Below are 18,952 nucleotides of genomic sequence, written 5' to 3' on the forward strand. Positions count from 1 at the left end.
GTGATAACTGGGACAAGTTAACCAAAAGCTGGGATGAATAACAGCTGCTTAGTAACAATATCTGTGTTTTTATTACTGGCTTTTCAAAACAACTCACACTTTCCCTTTATATATCAATATCTGTATCTCCATGAAATATAAGTAGTTACAAAAAGTAAACTGTCATAGAAATTGTAGCACAGCAAATATGTGCTTTCTACAAAACCTAATGTGATCAATTAAAAAAAGTTATATTAACACCATCCTACCCACTATATGACATTTTTCTACTCTCTGAATTGCAATAGTGAGCATCCAAACCACTGTATTTCTTCTAAGGAGTAGTTACTTTAAAAAACACCACACTTAAAAAAAAAAAAAAAAAAAAAAAAACCACTACAGGGCCGGCACTGTGGAGTAGTGGGTAAAACCACCGCCTGCAGTGCCGAAATCCCTTATGGGTGCCGGTTCGAGACCCGGTGCTGCTCTTCCCATCCAGCTCTCTGCTGTGGTCTGGGAAAGCAGAAGATGGCACAAGTCCTTGGGCCCCTGCACCTGCGTGGGAAGACCCAGAGAAAGCTCCTGGCTTCAGATCGGCACAGCTCCAGCCATTGCGGCCAACTTGGGAGTGAACCAGTGGAGGGAAGACTTCTCTCTCTCTCTGCCTCTCCTCCTCTCTCTGTGTAACTCTTTCAGATAAATAAATAAATCTTTTTAAAAAACCAAAAACACCACACTTTAGCAGCAGAGAGGGGACAACCGCTTTAAGGGAGAAGAGGATGTTTACAAGGTTCATCTTAAACACTCAAAGTATGCTAAGTTTCTCTTTCCCTTTCCTTCTCAGAAAAACATTTCTAGGAGTGAGTAGAAAACTACTGGCTCTTAAACACATGATGCATCTGTCCTTCACTTTGCAAGGACAAGAAAAGATCTTAAGTGCACAGGGACAGAAGAGCTCGATCTTAGGTGTCAAAGGTTTCCTAGAAGGGACTCATTCTGAGGAACGGGGAAGGTCAGGAGAGGAGAAGGGATCTGCTCTCGATGCTTCAGGCCAACTCTGTTAGTAGCAGACTGGGCAATTTCCAAAGCATCCCCAGTGACTAAGTGAGACTGACAAAGGTCCAAGACCCAGCACAGCTTTTTAAAAACTACCCCAAAGGGGAAAATTAAAAACAAGATTAAAATACTTATTAAAATATAAGATATGATGCGAAGTAAACTGAGTGCATAAGTCACAAATAGAAATAAGAGTTTTCCAATAGTTCAGTTACAAAAAGGAAAATCAAATGAACTGCTAACCCTCCCACATAACAAAAACAAAACCACTCACTAAGTATGTGGTTTACGTAGATGCATATGTTCAAAACACCTGACCCCCCCATTTTTTTTTCTACGCTCAGTAAAACTCTGAGATTTTCGTTGGTCTGCATCAGTGGTTCTCCATCAAAAGTGCACTTTAGAACCACCTGGGGGCCAGCGCCGTGGCTTAACAGGCTAATCCTCCGCCTTGTGGCGCTGGCACACCGGGTTCTAGTCCCAGTTGGGGCACCGGATTCTATCCCTGTTGCCCCTCTTCCAGGCCAGCTCTCTGCTATGGCCCAGGAAGGCAGTGGAGGATGGCCCAAGTGCTTGGGCCCTGCACCCGTAAGGGAGACCAGGAGAAGCACCTGGCTCCTGGCTTTGGATCAGCGAGATGCGTCGTCCGCAGCGGCCATTGGCGGATGAACCAACGGCAAAAAGGAAGACCTTTCTCTCTGTCTCTCTCTCTCTATCCACTCTGCCTGTCAAAAAAAAAAAAAAAGAACCACCTGGGGAGCTTCTACATTAGTGTTATTTGGGGCAATCTTCAAGACTGATCATTGGTCTGGAGTAGAGCCTGAAAATTTTTATAAGCGAACCAACTGATTCTTATATGCTGTCAGGGTGGGAACCAGGCTGTGCATGAAGCGGACTTTTTACTCCCTGCCATGAACAGAAAGCTAAAGTAAGCTGGTTTTGTTTTTATGTTGTGGAGAATTACTTCTATCCAAATTGTAATGGAGGGTGATACTTTAAGGTAATAATTATATTCATAATTTAAGTTTCAGTTTGTAAAGCATTTTTGTAATACAGTATTTTTAATAATGACTTTAAACATATTTTCATCTATTAGAAATGCCTGTCGGTATAACGCAGTATTGTGCCATCCATCCAAACATCCCCCTGGGAGGATGTAAAAAGTGCCCAAACAACAGGGAACAGTTACATCAAAGTGACCCCTTACCAACGGCTTGATACAAAACTTTCAGGGGGTTCAGCTGTAAAGTAAGCACTCAGAAAAATAAACCAAGAAACTACATTAGAGAAAAAGAAGGGGAAAAAACTTTCAAAACTCATGAACTGTACTTATTTTTGAGAATCATATAAATAAAGCTGTTAGCAAAGTATGCATTTCAGATATTCTATTTAACAGTGACAGGGGGCTATACTGTCTAATAATATCCTAGAGGGACTGGTGCTGTGGTGTGGCAGGTAAAGCTGCCATGTGCAGCACCAGCATCCCATATGGACACCGGTTCAAGTACCGGCAGCTCCACTTCAGATCCAACTCTCTGCTATGGCCTGGGAAAGCAGTAGAAGATGGTTCAAATGCTTGGGCCCCTGCACCAGCATGGGAGTCCCAGAGGAAGCCCCTGGCTCCTGGCTTCGGATAGGTGCAGTTCCAGTCATTGCAGCCAACTGGAGAGTAAACCAAAGGATGGAAGACCTCTCTGTCTGTCTCTGCCTCTTCTTCTCTTCTTCTCTCTCTGTGTAACTCTGACTTTCAAATAAATAAATAAATCTTTAAAAAAAAAAAAAAAAAAAAAAGAAGAAGTGGAACAGCCCAGACTTGAACTGGTGCCCATATGGGAACCCTGCCCTTAAAAAAATAGTCATCATCCTAGAAACAGATGTGTACTATTTTGCTTACACTAACAATTACATACTAAATGAAACTTACGTTTGTTGGACTTTTTCAATTAAAAACCTCAGAGTGATAAACTTCCTCTGCAAGAGATTTATGTAGTATCCACAAAAATTGAAATTCTGGGACCTGCATTGTGACTTAGTGGGTTAACCTGCTGCCTCAGATACCAGCATCTCACATAAGCACCAGTTTGCATCCCAGCTGCTCCATTTCCAATCCAGCTCCCTATTAATAGCCTGGGAAAACAGCAGAATATGGCCTAAGTGTTTGGATGAAGCTCAAGGCTTTGGCCTGGCCCAGCCTTGGCCCTTGCGGCATGAACCAGTGGATAAAAGATCTTTCACTGTCCCTTTCTCTCTCCGTAACTCTGCCTTTCAAATAAAATCAATCAATCCCTTAAAAAATTAAACATATATTACTCATAAAGTTAAAAAATAAAAATATGAAGTAGAAAACAAACTGTAAATGGACAGTACATGATCTCATCCTTTGTCTAAAAAGGAAATACTTATAGCATGTGTGTATACCCAGAGATCCATGCTATAAGAAAAAGGAAGAACATAAAGGTACTTCAAAAAGTTCATGGAAAATCAAATTAAAAGTTTATTTTGCTGCACTTACCATCAGCATCTAAAATCCAGGTTATAAAATGATTACTTGCTTGGTACTGAATGATAGACTTTATTTCATAAAGACATCCTTCCAAATGAAATGCATAGCGCTGCAAGTCATTCTGTGGCAAGCCTTCTACAAAGTGCACCATGAATATGGGAGACACTCTGTGGAGAACAAAGGCAAGAGAAGTCAAACAAATTCAACGCCATGTGTCTGCTCATACAAAGACGAGCTGAAGCAAACTAGTCACACATAATACGTTCAAGGCTAACTGCACTAATTTTTCTTGAGCACCTCCAGATGTGTGCCTTAATTAGAAATGGAGAATTTGCTCTAAGAAATATGTAACATTAAACCCTTTTCAGAATGGTATCAATGACAGTTGGAAGCCATCAGGCAGTAAGAATCTAACACAGACCATTAAACAAAAATTGCTCAAGTAAGTAGCAATGCTGCTTTGGCTTATAGACGATTTCATGCGAGGTACATGGTAGAATTAAAGGGAAAAGTCCAGACCTTTCAGAATTTTCTTTGGCATCAAGTGCCCAAATCAAATTAACTGCTTTTGTTGGGTAGAGTAGGTAATGCATGAAACGAAGCAATAAACCTGTGATATTCAAAGTCACATTCATTTGGTTTATTTCTTTCAGCTATCTCTGGAAGTAGAGAAGTCTACCAAACCAAAATTTTCACCGAGGAAAAGTTTCTAAATAGAGAGGAAGATACAACATCCTGGCTGATTTACTACAAACTGTAAGACAACCATCATTCCTAAATGCATTTTACTATCAGAGCATCATGCCAAACCAGAAAATAGAACCCAGAGACAGGCCTCGAAAACCAAATTTAACAAAGCCCTCAGGATTTAAGAAAAATGTTGAATATCCCTTTTCCCAATATTTGAACAGCTGTCAAAACTTACTTATCTTATTAAAATATATTCAGCTGAGATGAACTGGAATCAATGTCCAAAATGAAGATTATTCAGACTGACAAGAGATAATTTGTAAATTACTCCTTGTCAATCATTTTGTCAGAGAATAATCAAGTCCTCAAATTTTAAGTGCCTATAAAGAAGAAGCCCTGTAAACTCTACAGCATTATGTCCTACTGTTGTTTCTACCACATTTATTTCAATGTATCTGAGATGTTACCAACTATAAAATGTGCCACCATGAAAAAAACAGACTACATCATGCCATCAAATTTTAGATGTACTCCCATTTCAGGTATGTTAAAACGTGAGGTATGTGTCCTTGTGTCGATGATCCACAGTAAAAATAGAGACACATGTTCATAGCTCACTTTGCAAGCTTTTTATACCTAAGAGTTAATTAAAAAATAGTTTAAAATAAAATATTTCTAATATCAAGTTCTGTTGGCCTCATATAAAACCTCTCAAGACACCTCCTGAGCTAGTTGACAAAGGCATTAATAATAAAGTAATGCATTAAGATCATCTGACACATTTTTATAAATTCGAGTCTTCTAAACTCCCCTTTGGCAAATTAGTAAAAGTAAAAACCACGATTAAAACCTGCACCCTGGGTACAGTGGAAAAAGTTACCACCTGTGACGCCTACATCCCATATGTGTGAGTCCCAGAAGTTCCACTTATGATCCAGCCCCCTGCCTGAGAAAGCAGCAGAGGATGGCCCAAGTGTTTGGGCACCTGCACCCACGCTGGAGACCACGAAGAAGCTCTTGGCTCTTGGCTTTGGACTGGCCAGGATCCAGCCATTGTGGCCATTTGGGAAATGAACCAGCAGATGAAAGGCCTCTCTCTCTCTGTAACACTGCCTTTCAAATAAATAAATATTTTTTTTTATAAATTATGACTTAGAATTTTTTTTAATTTTTATTTTTTTTATTTGACAGAGTTAGACAGTGAGAGAGAGAGAGACAGAGAGAAAGGTCTTCCTTCCGTTGGTTCACTCCCCAAATGGCTGCTATGGCCGGCGCTGTGCTGATCCAAAGCCAGGAGCCAGGTGCCTCCTCCTGGTCTCCCATGTGGGTGCAGGGCCCAAGCACCTGGGCCATCCTCCACTGCCTTCCAGGGCCACAGCAGAGAGCCGGACTGGAAGAGGAGCAACCGGGACTAGAACCCGGCACCCATATGGGATGCTGGCACCGCAGGCGGAGGATTAACCAAGTGAGCCACAGCGCTGGCTCCTGGCTTTGGATCAGCATAGCTCTGGCCATGGCAGCCATTTGGGGGATGAACCAACGGAAGAAAGACCTTTCTCTCTGTCTCTCTCTCTCACTAACTCTATGAAGAAGAAAAAAAAAAAAAATTAAAAATAAAATCTGCACCCTGCACACTTTCTTGGATTTAAAAGACATTCAAACTCTAGTTGGATATAGATTCCCCTGGATACCAAGAAATGACCTGCCTGAAACCTCCAAAGCCAGAGGAAGTAGAAATTTGATTTTCTTATCCAGCACAAAAGGGAAGACAAACATCAGGGCAATTGTCTCCATTTTAAAACATCCTCTTAATTACACCAGCCACTGGGCCAAAATATCACCTGGCCACCAAAGTTAAGAAGGGCTCATGTGGAGCAAGACAACAGAGAGAAGAACCACAAATCTTTCTGGCGTTTCTGCCACTTCATCCACATAGAGGAGAGCCCTCAGAACGTCCTCCTAGCGTTACTTTCCATTGCTATGAAACTTGATAGGTTTCACATGCCAAACAGACCTCACTTTCCTTTTCTCTAATGTTGGGATGCACCTTGTAATTGATGGCACACGGTTAAGTAGGCAGCATTTTTTCAATGGCATATTTAAAAAAAAAAAAAACAACAGTGCAATGTGTGAATAGAGGTATCCTGGAGTCAATCAAATAAAGCATTCACTTCGTCCTTCTTTCCTTGTTCATTTTCCTCTTTAGATCCCCTAGAACAGGAGTGGGGAACCTCTTTTCTGTCAAGGGCCATTTGGACATTTCTAACATCATTTGTGGGGCATAGGAAATTATCAACTTAAAATGAGCCTGCTAGATTTACTGAAAGTTGAGTTGCACCTGCAGTTGCCTTTGCAGGGCTGGACCAGATGAATTCACAGGGCAGGACATCCCCACACCTGGCCTGGAATCTAGTGTCCCTGTAAGTTACAGAATTCTCCTGCTCATAATTACAGCTTGTCGCATGTCCAGCCTCTCAGGCCAGGGTGGAACTTTACCCCTTGTTTGGTACTCAATTTCATTTCCAAGCTTCCTCCTTCCTGCAATGCCTGGAGTATCAATCAGAGATGAAGCTCAGAGCTGACAGCAAGTTAGGTTCTGCTTCAACCACAGGAAAATTACATGGGATGGATTAAGAGAACTAGAATCCAGAGTCAACAAGAGATTTCAAGCTAAGATCCATTTGCATTCAACTAAAGTGGCACTGGACTCCTACTTAAGGATTTACCCTTAGGGAAAGAAAACAGAACAGAGAGAAAACAGCACAAGAGAACTGTGCTATTTATCTACTCCCCAAACACAGCAGGGATATGAGCACTCATAAAGAGCACTCACGTCTTGTGCTAATGGTTTGAAGTATAAGTTTTTAATTTCCTTCCTAACTAGTGGAATAATGCCTATTTTCAAAAATGCAATTTTAACAAGATGTATATATGTGCATCTGAACTGTAATAATGTAGGCTTTAGAGAGAAAATAAATGCAAATGTAATTTTTAAGTCTCATTATACTTCACATCTATCATATCACTACTGCAACTATTTCAGACTGATAAAAAATGAAAAATTGTGAATGAAATCAACTGTAACCCAAATAATTAGAATTGGTTCCTATTAACTATAACAAGAAAATACCTCTTTAGAAAATTACAGCTGCTCAAAGGTTTGCAAGCTGTACTTTGGAGGTAGTATAAGGATCTTATAAAGAATAAAGAGGAGCTGGCACTGTGGCATAGCAGATAAAGCTGCTGCCTGTGGCACCTGCATCCCGTATGTGTGCCGGTCCAAGACCCAGCTTGCTCCATTTCTGATCCAGCTCCCTGCTAATGCACCTAGGAAAGCAGTGGAGGATGTTCAAGTGTTTGGGCCCTTGTACCCATCTGGGAAACCCAGAGGAGGCTCCTGATGGCCCAGATCTGGCCACTGCAGCAGTTTAGGGAGTGAGCTAGCGGATGGAGGATCTCTCTGTCTCTGCCTTGCTTGCTCTCTTAATTCTGCCTTTCAAATAAAATAAATCTTAAAACAAAAAAACAAACAGGAATAAAGCATTTCCTATCAAGCAATGAGGATTTAGATAAATTATAGCTATTTTATATATCAGTATCCATTCAAACTTTTGCAGAGGAGCTTAAAGCAAAAAGCCTCCATATCATCGTAACACATTGAATAAGCTCTGTAAACACAGAAATGTCTTATTTCTACCACTTCCTTATTCTTTACAAAGAATTGCTTATAACTCACTGTTGAAAGTGAGTTTAAATACACGTTTCAAATGCTGATCCATAGCAGTGTACGACCAGACTCCTAAAGGAGACTATGGCTGTAATGAGGTTCACGTCAAGAGTTTGGAAAGTAAATAAACTCTGGTTCAGGGATCTTGGTGCTCCATGATTCCTACACAATTTACTTGAAGACATGAAATGAGTTTTGATCCACTAGGCTCCATTCACCTGATTTATCAATGGATTCCTTTTCTAATGGGGACATAACAGAGATGTGGATTATCTAAGACAAGGTGTTCTATTACTTTTTAGAATGTTGAATGATAGAATTACCCATATATCATGATGGATATAATTGCTTTTAAGTGAATTCCTAAAGACTATATTAAATCTATTTCTAAATTTCAGCAGGTTCAAAAAAATCAAGTTATACAAATTTCAAAGTAAAAAACTACAAAGGACTTATATAAAGACCTTGTCATTTAAGTGAAATTTTACACTAGTTCAATTTACTTTTGAACATATGGAAAATATTCAAATTACAAATTTTGTTCATAAATTGGCCTCTCGGATATTAAAGCAAATTTTCCAATGAAACAGTTTTACCTAATAGATACATTTCCCGACTACAGCATGAATCTTTAATGTAAGTAAAAACAACATACTAGTATAATTAAAAGTTAATGCTGCAATGAAACAATTAGCAGATCAAACAAAGTAACAGAATGAGTCTATCTTCTATCATTAGGCTTGAGAAAAAGCAGGTGTAACCAAAAAATGATAAACCCCAAGAAGTCTGAAGCCATGCAATGGCCCAGTGCAGGATGACAGATGGTCACACGCTGCCACCCTTCCACCTGCCTCCTCAACAAGGAAAGGGCGTAAAAGAGGCTCCCTCAACTTGCTCCCAAAGCTTGGACAGCAGAAAGCCAAGATTACAGACTTCTGGTTAAGCACAGCTCCTCTTCCTTTCCAATCAAATGCTATGGGATGACAGTGAAGGACAAGGAGGAAAAGGAGGCAGGCATGCAAAAGAGAAGTCAGCAAATTCAGAAGACAAAAACTGACAGACAAGCGGTATCTCGCAGGACAGATGGCCCAGTGGTAACGGCAGTGCTACGGAGTGGACATACCAAGAAGAGCTTATTTGGCCCACTGGAGCTCTACAAGATTCCATGTTTGTAGATTACAGATGCTCTGGAACAAGGGGATGAGGCCCTGGGCTAGAAACTAGGAGAATGACTCCAACTATATAATGAAGAACACCCTGAACATAAGCACCACATGCTTGGCTGAAGAGGGAATAATGATGTATACAATGGTACTTCTAGAAGTTTCTGGAGGCTGGTGCTGTGGCCTAGTAGGTTGAGCCTTCGTCTGTGGTGCTGGCATCCCATGTGGGAGCCAGTTCAAGTTCTGGTTGCTCCACTTCTGATTCAGCTCCTTACTGGTAGCCTAGAACAGTGGAGGATGGTCCAAGTGCTTGGGACCCTGTACCCACGTGGGAGACCAGTAAGAAGCTCCTGGCTCCTGGCTTCACACTGGCCATTTGGGGAGTGAACCAGCAGATGGAAGATATTTCTGTCTCTCCCTCTGTGACTCTGCCTCTCAAAGAAATAAATAAACCTTTTTAAAAAAGATTTATTTATTTGAAATTCAGAGTTACAAAGACAGGAGAGGCAGAGAGAGAGAGAGAGAGAGAGAGCTCTTCCATCTGCTGGTTCACCCCCCAAATGGCTACAACAGCTGGAGCCAGCCAGGAGCCAGGAGCTTCTTCCGGGTCTCCCAAGCAGATACAGGGGCCCAAGGACTTGGGCCATCTTCTACTGCTTTCCTAGGCCTTAACAGAGAGCTGGATTGGATGTAGAGCAGCCGGGACTCAAACCAGCACCCATATGGAATGCCGGCACTGCAGGCGTTGGCTTTACCCGCTATGCCACAGCACCAGACCTAAAAATAAATAAATAAAAAAAAAAAGTTTGTGGAAAATGAAGTCTATTTGGATTAAAAAAAAAAAAAAAAAAGCCTAAAACCCATGCATAGTTTTTTCTCATAATGTACACTTTTTTCATTTAAGAAATTTTTATTGGTAAGATGATATAGGAGATACAAAGATGAACAATGCACACTTTATACGAGCTTTTTGAAGACCTTTAAATCCATAAAAAAACACAAGTACCCTGCAAGTACTAACTTAGCCAAATACATTATCCCACTGGAAGGACAAAGATGGGGCCAAGGTTTGGTATTAAAAACCTAGTCTTCAACTACTATAAAAGGAGAACAAAGTGCATACAGCAGAGCAAAAAAATCATTTTGAAATGCCACAATACAGTGGCCCCTTCATATGGGGTAGAAGTGGGATTGGCTCCAATCTGTGGACGCTCAAGTCTCTAACATAAAATAGTACAGTATTTGCACAGCCCATGCATGTCCTCCCACATTCTTCAAATCATCTCTAGATTACTTATAATGGCTAATACAATGGAAACGCTCTGTAAAATAACTCTTCTATATTGTTTAGGGAATAATGACAAGGGCAAAAAGTCTTTCCATGTTTTGCAGATACAGTTCAAAAAACACATAATTTCAATGCAAGGTTGATGGAATCCACAAAAGGAAGGGTTGACTGCACTACCTTAAAGCTGAAGCCCGGGGGCAGGGAAGACTGCCCCTTCTCCCTTTAAGCCTTTGGGCATTATTACCTGAACCGAGTATTTATGCTTCAGGGAGAATAACCCTTTGAAGAGATGCTGAGGACTTTCTGGCACATTCAAAGGCATCCTTTATTATACCAAACTGTATCTCAAAACATCCCTTAGTTGAAGAGTTAGAGAGAAGGACACTGAAAATGAGGGTTAAAGATGTGTGAGTGCATGAACAAGAGACAGATTGCCGAAGCTGTCACTGACCCGAGAAGTTTAAAAAGACAGGACTTTTGGTGACACCAGAAAAGATAATTCTGACCAACTATTCCACTGTGGAAAAACAAAAAAGCTGGCAAAATGCAATCAAAACACATCTGCTCGAGGACGGCAGAAGGCTTCCAAGATGATGAAGAATTAACAGATCTAGGAAAAAATGAAAACGCACACAGATGAGCCTGTGGTTCATCTTGGAATCATCCTAGTTCTTGAAATCAGATTAAGGAGATCTCAGAATCCTAATGACTTCGAGCTCTCGGCATAGGAGAGAAAAACTGAAGTTTAATATCCTTAAAGATGTGGGGCAGGAGGTGGGGGTGGCAGAAAGAAGGGAAACTATAGGAGAACAGGGCCAGACAATCCCCCTACGTCAGCTCTGCCGCCGCGTGTCACCCTGGATGGTATCAGCTAGTACACTGATTAACAGAAGCATCTGGTGATCCTAAGTGTGCGTTCACCCAAACTTCTGAAATGTAAGTTGTAGTAACCATTCTGAATACCACACATTAAAAAAATTATATAAACCCACCCTCATTTTGTTTTAAAAATTGTAAGAAAATTTTAACTCACTTTTCTAATACCATTTTTCTTATTTGTGATTTATTGTTGCAATTGTTACAAGGACCAAAATGGGCAGCATTAAGAGGGTGCCACTCAGGGATGACATTTGTAAAAGTGACCAAACTCTTCGTACACCTATGAAGAAAGAAGACATAATTTAAGTTTATGTATGTAACTTCAGCCAATGTATAAAACTAATGGCACTCCCTTTATTTGCTTATTCATATTTTCATATTTCCTCAAATCACATTATCAACATGGTAATGGAGCTCCCTGGCCCTAGTCATGAAGTTCTCTGAAGACTCCTCACATCACCTACAGTCTCTCAGCTACAAGGTAAAGCAAGAAAGCGACAAAAGCAGTTTCCAACAGCAGCACCAGATAATCCTCTGGGGTGGGGGCCACTGTCCTGTGCACTGCGGGATGTTTTGCATTATCCCTGGCCACTACTCACCAGAGGCCAGCCCCAGCTATAATAGCTGATGCCTCCAGAAATTGCCAAATGGCCTATGGCTGGGGCAGGTGGGGCAGCCCCTACTTGAGCAGCACTATTCTAAGGTTGTCAGTTATAAAGCGTTCATCCCTGACTCAAACAACTCCATGTGGCTGGCATTACTGACACCCAAAAATGAAAAGAGGCATCCGCATCCTAAGTGCCGTGCCAGGTGCCCACCCCAGGCACGTCTCTCCCTTGAGCTCTCGGAGCTTTTGCTATGCACCTCTCAAGTGCAGTTACTACCTTGCGTTCAAAGATAATGGAAAGCAGCCCAAAGATCAACTAAATGACTAAGTTACTGGCCCTCCACTACGTGTTCATATATTATCTTCCCAACCCACAGACTGAATGTGGCCAGGACAAATATTTCCAGAGTAGTCACTAGAACACAGGACACACTCAATGAAAAGCTGTGAAACAAAGATGGAGGTTCTGGAAAAGCTGGAATTGAGCTGATTTTCATCACGAAGCTTGTTCACAGTATTTAAGACCCAGGCAGTAACTAGGGAGTAGCCCACAGTAAGAGTCTTATGAGGCCAGGAAAGCCCTGGTGTGCCTGCAGGTTCTGCCACTTACTAGTGTGTCACCTCCGGCACCGGCTGAGCCCCTTTCAAGCTCAAGGACACCCCTTTGGTGTCCTATTTGTCAAGTGAGGATAGTAGGACCTCCCGCACAGACTACAATCAGATAACTGAGGTCCATCAATGACAGACTAGAAACAGGTGTCTGTCTTCAGCCTCACAAAAGGTGTTGAGTAAAAGGTTAATTCTTACCCTGTTCTAGTAGTCTTAAGCTTACAGGTAAAAAAACAAACACTTTTCTGTTGCGGGTGTTCCCTAGCACAGTGTCCCAGACTCAACAACATCTGACTGCACCCTAAATACCTAAGAAGAATCTCATGAGTTAGGCACCACCTAAGCAATAAACTTCTCTCAGGGCAAAGGAATGCGAATTATCTCTATGAACCACTGCCAGCCTCTAAGAGTTTCTATGATGTTAAAAACTTAAAGTAAACAACAAATAAATACTCTGCTCTTTAACAAACGAGTTGACAATGGAGTTACGAGAGCAGAGACTCTAAGGGGACACTCTCAATAGCAATCTATGAGACCATGGGCTTTGGACCCTTCCAGTTTCTAGCAGCAAGCGAACTGCAGTTTGTGTCTTCTATCTCAGTGCTGGAAAGACTTTGAGGTGTAGTAGGAAATTTGGTCAAGGGTAAAGAAATCAGGGAGAGCAGTACTCAAATGTGATCCTGACAATCATTTTCAGTAGATGAACGCCCTTTAAAAACACTCACCCACCTGTTTTGATACTGGTGTCCACACTGGGAACATTCAAAGTCCCAGGAAAAAGAATATGTGAAGAGCTTTTCAATGTGGGGCTCTAGTTTTAAGAGCAGGGGAAATGCGAACACAGGGCTTTCCATGTCACCTTCAATTGAAAGAGAAAAATCATCGTTCATAAGTAACAGCTACAAAAGGCAAACAAACAATGAACTGCTGTCTTCTCTCACATTTGGGTGGGGCACATTTCTGGAATCATCGCTCTAAAAATGCCCAGCATGATTTAGTTATCACCTCAGTCTATTTCTTTTTTTTATTTACTTATGTACTTATTTTTATTTTTTTAACTTTTATATAATGAATATAAATTTCCAAAATACAGTTTATGGATTACAATGGCTTTCCACCCCCATAACTTCCCTCCCACCCGGAACCCTTCCCTCTCCCATTCCCTCTCCCCTTCCATTCACATCAAGATTCATTTTCAATTCTCTTTATATACAGAAGATCAATTTAGCATTTCAACAGTTTGCACCCACACAGAAACACAAAGTGAAAAATACTGTTTGAGTACTAGTTATAGCATTAAATCACAATGTACAACACATTAAGGACAGAGATCCTACATGAGGAGTAAGTGCACAGTGACTCCTGTTGTTGACTTAACAAATTGACACTCTTGTTTATGGCGTCAGTAATCACCCTAGGCTCTTGTCATGAGTTGCCAAGGCTATGGAGGCCTTTTGAGTTCGCTGACTCTGATCTTATTCACACAGGGTCATAGTCAAAGTGGAAGTTCTCTCCTCCCTTCAGAGAAAGGTACCTCCTTCTTTGATGGCTCATTCTTTCCACACCTCAGTCTATTTCAACAACAAAAACTACAGAAGACCCACACCACCTTCTCAGATAGCTAGCTATTCTCAGAACTATAAAAACTTCAGCATATATTGAAACAAAGGTTACATAGTTTGCTACAGACACTCACAAAATATAACCAGTGAAAATGCTAAAATATCAAAATTGGATAAAATCACTGAAACACCATTTCTACTCCAATTCTATCCTCTGACCTTGGAGAAGGCATGACACACGGGGTTAAAGGACCAGGCTTGAATCGCCCACCTCCTCATCTACCACTCTTCTCAACCTTCTCATCTAACGTCTCCTGGAACAATTTACTCCAACAACTGTAAGCCTGAAGATGATCTGAATGTTGTTGTCACTAAAGCAAACACTGCATAGTGGATGGTGGCTTCCAACTTGGAGATCAGGAAGTACGTTAAATGGGAAGATGTACATTCTTACATTCCTTCTCCAGGTGGTTTCTCTCCTTCCTATCCTTTGGGGTGCTAGGCTACAGCCTTCCTGGGCTGGCCCTGCAAAGTTAAGAGTCCTTCCAACTCCTCCCTCCTCAGGACAGAGTTGCACTTTCTTTCTTTCTTTCTTTTCTTTTCTTTTTTTTTTTTTTTGACAGGCAGAGTGGACAGTGAGATAGAGACAGAGAGAAAGGTCTTCCTTTGGCCGTTGGTTCACCCTCTAATGGCCGCCGCGGTAGCACGCTGCGGCCAGCGCACCGCGCTGATCCGATGGCAGGAGCCAGGTGCTTCTCCTGGTCTCCCATGGGGTGCAGGACCCAAGCACTTGGGCCATCCTCCACTGCACTCCCTGGCCACAGCAGAGAGCTGGCCTGGAAGAGGGGCAACCGGGACAGGATCGGTGCCCCGACCAGGACTAGAACCCGGTGTGCCGGTGCTGCAAGGCGGAGGATTAGCCTAGTAAGCCGCGGCGCTGGCCCAGAGTTGCACTTTCACGGTCCAGTTGTCTCACTACCCTGGAACTACAGCTGCCCAGAATGTGTTACTGCCTAAGCATATACTGTAAATATCTGTAGTTAAAATGGCGATTTAAATAGTCATCTTTAGGGTACAGTCCCATTGCTATTTTTGTACAAAAACATAAAACCCAAATGAAATATTCTGTATAAATAGAAATACAAGTGATCTCGAAATGAGTGTGCAACGCCATATGCATAAACAGTATGCAGTACAGCACGAGTTTGTAATTAGTCCCCGGCCTTTAAATGTGTACTGTATCACAATTCAATGTGAACTGAAAAAGCAAACCATCTGCATTTCCTAACAACAGAATATTCAGGTGGAAAATACAGAAAGTTCTCAATGAAACGACCAAAACACACTGTCAGCTATATGGTTATAGATAATTTTAGGCTATTTATATAGTTCCTAAATTAATCATCTTTTTCCTTTGACTACAAATTCCATGGGTACTAAGCATGAAACAGCTTAACTAGAGAACATAAAATACCAATACCTAATTTAAATCTAAGCTTCTGCCTAACTAAGTGACTTTTTGCTCCTATGATCAACATCGACTCCTATCCCAACTCCTAATCTTGTCTGTGCATTTCCTTAAAACACCACTGCCAAGATACAAAGCTTTTAGTGACTCTTTTCTGACTATTCAAGTTTTCTTGTGTGTTAATTATTCATTAATATCTTTAGGTCACTTTTCTGTCAGGTTATCTTTTTTTTTTTTGACTGATGTTCAAGAGTTCTTTGTTGGATATCATTTCTTTGTTCTACCTTTGCCCAGAGGTCTTACATTTTAATGTAATCATATTTATCAATTTTTTCTTCATCTTATTTAAGTGAAATCATCACTTAACATTTAATAAAAGTGAAATTATCACTTGTATTTTCTCCCAAAGTTTCACTTCTCTGCTTTTCACACCAAGGTCTGTAAATATGTTCATGTTTCCTTTTACTTATGGTGGAAGCAGGGCTCCAACGTTCACTTGTATCAGGAACCAACAGTCTCAGTACCATTTCCTACTGTTCCTCTCCATTTACCTACATTACCAACTCTGTTACCATATGAAGTAGCCAAAGGGGAGGTTTCCAGCTATACTCCATTCTACCAGACACAGCATTCAAAGAGTAAATTACTCTTTTGATTTATAAGAATAAGGAGAAACCATAATAATACTAGGTCTTGCTTTTTTTCCACTTTTTTCAGAAACAGATATTTTGGAAGGAAAGAAACACCAAATTGAAGACAGTACCTACTTTTGTCAGGAGATAAAGAGGAACTGGGGAAGAGCACAAAAGGAGCTTCAGTTCTATTTGTAATGTAGTCCTTAAACTGCACAGAGGGTGAGCAAAGAAGACAGTACTTTGTGTGAGTGTGTGTTATTTATAAGATTTATAAGTTATTTAAAAGGCAGAGTTACAGAGAGAGATATTCTACCTGCTGGCTCACTCCCCAAATGGCTACAACAGCCAGGTCTGGGCCATCATCCTCTGTCTTCCCAGGGACATTAGCAGGAAGCTGGACTGGAAGTGGAGACGCCAGGACTCCAACAGGCACTCCAATATGGGATGCTGCTGCCATAAGCAGTGACCTCACCTACTGTACTACAACACAAGCCCCTACATTTTTTTTTTTTTTTTTTTAAATAACAACCAAAATGATAAAGAAGCTGACCTGAAAAGTTCAGTCAACATTCAGGGTCAGTACAGATTCTACTTCTATGTTGGTAGTATCTTAAAATAAATGTTAATATTCAAAATAATGATACATGGAGGTAAGATTTTAAAGTGCTCTCTGAAGTAAAGATTAGATTTCATTAGTAAGATCTTAGGCCCTAATACAGTACCTATCACTGCTGAATTCGTACAAACAAGAGAGGAATCCTACTGTATTGGAAGAGCTGAATATTTTCACAACTGTTATGATTACACTACATTATAACTTAGAAATACATCCTTCATTACATAGAAAACCAAACCCAAGGCAAGAGCAATAGATACAATCTTATTCCAAATTATCATGGATAAGAATGCAATTCACTCTTTATTTCATACCTCAGGTTACTCTAAGAGGGAAATGTTATCTGCCCAACACAACATGGAAGAATTTCCGCCCATGATCTAGGGATAGTGCAGAAAATGAGCCTTTAAGTAAGTCTCTTTTGGGGGCTGACATTGTGGCACAGTGGGTTAAGCCGCCACCTGCAACACCAGCATCCCATATTGGGCATCAGTTCAAGTCCCAGCTGCTCCACTTCCCATCCCGCTCCTTGTTCATGTGCCTGGGAAAGCACAGAGAATAGCCCAAATGCTTGGGCCCCTACACACATATGAGAAACCTGGAAGAAGCTCCTGGCTTTGACCTGGCCCAGCTCTAGCCAATGCAGTCATTTGGGGAATAAATCAGTGTATCGAAGACCTTTCTCTGTGTCTCTTCCTCTCTGTAACTCTGACTTTCAAATAAAAAAAAAAAAAAAATCTTTAAAAAATAAATCTTCTATGAAAAAAAGAATACTCATCCCATCAGAGATCCTACCTGATGATAAATCAAAACAGTCATTTAGACCTACAGGAAGCAATGCCAGAAATCTGGCATATGGAAAATCAGTTTATTATTATCGTTGTACAAAGAGAGTAACTTATATGTAGGAGTCCATGAAAAAGTAGAAAACTAGAAACAAAGAAGTAGATCAAAAGCTATCTGATGCTAGAGATTCTGCTTCCAAATGCAAGTATAATATCTGAATCTAATAAAATAAATGCCACTAGTTGAGAGAAAAACTAGAAGGCATTGGTATTTTATCAAATTCAACATAGGTAATTCTGCTACTGTTATATAGTATTAATAGAACCATTAATACAAGGGCTAAAAGAGAAATAAAACAAAAAGATATTCTTCTCAAAAAAACAAAAGTCGGGATTGGCACTGTGGTGCAATAAGTTAATCCTCTGCCTACAGCACCTGCATCCCACATGGGCCCCGGTTCTAGTCCCGGCTTGTCCACTTCTGATCCAGCTCTCTGCTATGGCCTGGGAAAGCAGTGGAAGATGACCCAAGTGCCTGGGCCCCTGCATCCACGTGGGAGACCTGGAAGAAGCTCCTGGCTCCTGGTTTTGAATAAGCCCAGCTCTGCCGTTGCGGCCATTTGGGGAGTGAACCAGTGTTGGATGGAAGATCTCTCTGTCTCTCCCTCTCTCTGTCTGTATTCTACCTCTCAAATAAAATCTTAAAAAAAAAAAAAAAAAAGTCACCTTGGGGCTGGTGCCATGGCGCAGTAGGTTAATCCTCTGCCTGCGGTGCGGGCATCCCATATAGGCATCAGTTCTAGTCCTGGCTGCTCCTCTTCCAATCCAGCTTTCTGCTATGGCCTGGGAAAGCAGAAGATGGCCCAAGTGCTTGGGCCCCTGTACCCACGTGGAGAACCGGAAGAAGCTCCTGGCTCCTGGCTCCGGATTGGCACAGTTCCGGCCATTGTGGCCATTTGGGGAGTGAACCAACGGAAGTTAGACCTTTCTGTCTCTCCCTCTCACTGTCTGTAACTCTACTTCTCAAATAATAAATAAATAAATAATTTTTTTTTTAAAAAGTCACCTCTTTATAACACTAAAAAAAATCTAGAAAACCTTCATGGAGACTATAATTTCTAGCACCTCTCACAGGCCAAAAACTAAGAGAAGATAAAACAAGGTCTACCTCTTTTTGAAGGTGAGAAAGCATCCCAAAAGGTCACCAGTGTATTTCTAATACCCCACTGGCCAAACTGTACCACGTATCCATGCCTAGACCAGTCACTGGTAGGGCAAGCAGAATCTCCACAGCTGCTTTAGATCAAGATTCTCAACTTTATCCACACAGAAGACTCACGTAGGGGGTTCTAGAAATCACTGGTTACCTCGGCCTCATCTCTGAG

At 41.2% G+C, this 18,952-nt stretch overlaps 1 protein-coding gene across 3 annotated transcripts in view; it reads right to left on the reverse strand.

The window, feature by feature from the left end:
• Positions 1-18,952, reverse strand: part of USPL1 (ubiquitin specific peptidase like 1) — a 42,632-nt gene that overhangs the window by 4,582 nt on the left and 19,098 nt on the right. For all 3 annotated transcript variants that reach the window (XM_062194406.1, XM_062194407.1, XM_062194408.1), the window contains 3 exons: positions 13,231-13,360; positions 11,440-11,565; positions 3,548-3,705 (listed from right to left, as the gene is read on the reverse strand). In XM_062194406.1, coding sequence (XP_062050390.1) covers positions 3,548-3,705; positions 11,440-11,565; positions 13,231-13,360 — 414 coding nt within the window. The remainder of the gene's footprint in view (positions 1-3,547; positions 3,706-11,439; positions 11,566-13,230; positions 13,361-18,952) is intronic.

Source organism: Lepus europaeus, chromosome 6, assembly GCF_033115175.1.
Source record: "Lepus europaeus isolate LE1 chromosome 6, mLepTim1.pri, whole genome shotgun sequence".
NCBI classification, from domain to species: domain Eukaryota; kingdom Metazoa; phylum Chordata; class Mammalia; order Lagomorpha; family Leporidae; genus Lepus; species Lepus europaeus.